This window comes from Heterocephalus glaber, unplaced genomic scaffold (assembly GCF_053883595.1).
Source record: "Heterocephalus glaber isolate CG9 unplaced genomic scaffold, H.glaber_assembly_v1.0 deba00001431, whole genome shotgun sequence".
In the NCBI taxonomy this organism is placed as follows: Eukaryota; Metazoa; Chordata; class Mammalia; order Rodentia; family Bathyergidae; genus Heterocephalus; species Heterocephalus glaber.
This window is the reverse complement of record NW_028258295.1, coordinates 3,263,779-3,265,628: the sequence shown is the minus strand read 5'-3', so window position 1 is coordinate 3,265,628 and position 1,850 is coordinate 3,263,779. Positions and strand designations below refer to the sequence as shown.

General features: G+C 43.3%; 1 protein-coding gene across 1 annotated transcript; it reads left to right on the top strand.

Moving 5' to 3' along the window:
* Positions 1-255: 255 nt before the first annotated feature.
* On the top strand, positions 256-1,203 carry Or6m1 (olfactory receptor family 6 subfamily M member 1). The gene has a single exon (XM_004870941.1). It carries the CDS (start codon positions 256-258, stop codon positions 1,201-1,203), a length of 948 nt encoding a protein of 315 aa, XP_004870998.1.
* Positions 1,204-1,850: the final 647 nt, after the last annotated feature.

Below are 1,850 nucleotides of genomic sequence, written 5' to 3'. Positions count from 1 at the left end.
ATTCCATTTAATGCAAAGAAATAGAAAGCTTAAGACAGTTTTATTCAGTCTTTTCTCTTCATTATATGGGGAGAGGGGAAGTACACTTAATATTTTGATTCCTGAAAGCACACAATGACTTTCAGATAGAGGACCACATTCCATGATTCATCTGTTAATAGGCTTTCAATATTACAGTGTCAACAGGTGTCTATAAAATGACCTCAACTGATTTCCTTCTCCTGTTTCTTCAGGAGCATTGCCCAGAATGCAACAATGGCCACTGGAAACTGGAGCACAGTGACCGAATTTACCCTGACTGCCTTGCCTGCACTCCTGGAGATTCGAGTGCTCCTTTTTGTTATTCTCTTACTAACTTACACATTAACAGCAACAGGAAATATTGTGATCATTTTCCTAATATGGACTGAGCCTCAGCTGCAAACCCCAATGTGCTTTTTCCTCAGTAAGTTGTCATTTCTGGATATTTTGTACACCACCGTTGTTACCCCAAAGTTGCTAGCCTGCTTGCTGGTAGACCAGAAGACCATATCCTTTGCTGGCTATATCACCCAAACATACTTCTACTTCTTCCTGGGGACCGTGGAGTTTATACTCTTGGCTGTTATGTCCTTTGACCGTTACATGGCCATCTGTAAACCCCTGCACTACCCCATCATCATGAACAGCAGGACCTGCCTCATGTTGCTTCCAGGCTGCTGGTTGGGAGCTTTCCTGTCTGTGATGATACCAATGATTGTGGTAACAAGGCTACCTTACTGTAGGAAAGAGATCAATCATTTCTCCTGTGACATTGCTCCTCTTCTTCAGGTGGCTTGTATAGATACCTGTCTTATTGAGAAAATAAACTTTATCCTGTCTGCCCTTGTCATTCTGAGCTCCCTGACATTCACTGCTGGATCCTACACCTATATAATTTCTACCATCCTATGCATTCCCTCAGTCCAAGGCCATCAAAAAGCTTTTTCTACCTGTGCTTCTCATATCACTTTAGTCTCCATTGCTTATGGGAGCAACATCTTTGTTTATGTGAGAAACAATCTGAGCAACTCACTGGACTTTGACAAGGTAGCTGCTGTCCTCATCACTGTGGTTACCCCTCTTCTGAACCCTTTTATTTATAGCTTGAAGAATGAGAAGGTAAAAGAAGTGTTAAGAGAGACAGTGAATAGAATTATATCCTTGATATTAAGGAAAAGTTGACATAATATTTAGTACAACACATAATAATTCCTACTTTCAACACATTCATTCTGCATGAATACAATCATGTGTTAGTGTGCCAGAAAACAAAAGCTATGCCAGTAGTGTAAGTCATAGCCATGGAAATTGAAAGAAACCCCTGCTCATGTCTGGGCAAAGGGGAACAAATTTGATGGTAGAGACGTAAGCAACAATAAGTCAACCTCTCCAAGATGCATAATCCAGATGGAAAATGACAACTTGTGGAAGAGAGGAAGAAGGGAGATGGATCCCCTGGACCCAAGAAGGATCTGAGGGAAAAATTGGAACCTACAGAGAAAGTGATGAGACAGATTGCAGGGCAGAAAGACAAGGCAAACTGCAATCCCCCCACCCTCACTCCCAGCTCGCAGAGTGAGAAAGGTGTATTGACTCTACAGAGGACAGTGAGGACAGGTGAGTCCACAGGCCTCCAGGGAGAAACATGCCACTGGAGTGGATCAGTGGATGCTGTGTACTGCAAGGGCTGGTGAGTGACTCTAGTCCAGGTCACAGCCATGTTCTCTGGAAAGTACTTGGTCACCTTTTTAGGGAGCAGTCAACTGAACACAGGACTCAGAGCAGCTGTGGGTTGGCCTCATCTCAGGGCTCCCAGGTTTGAAATTCCA

Coding starts and splice junctions, on each gene's coding strand:
- Or6m1 (XM_004870941.1), top strand. CDS start 256: ATGGCCACTGGAAACTGGAGCACAGTGACCGAATTTACCCTGACTGCC.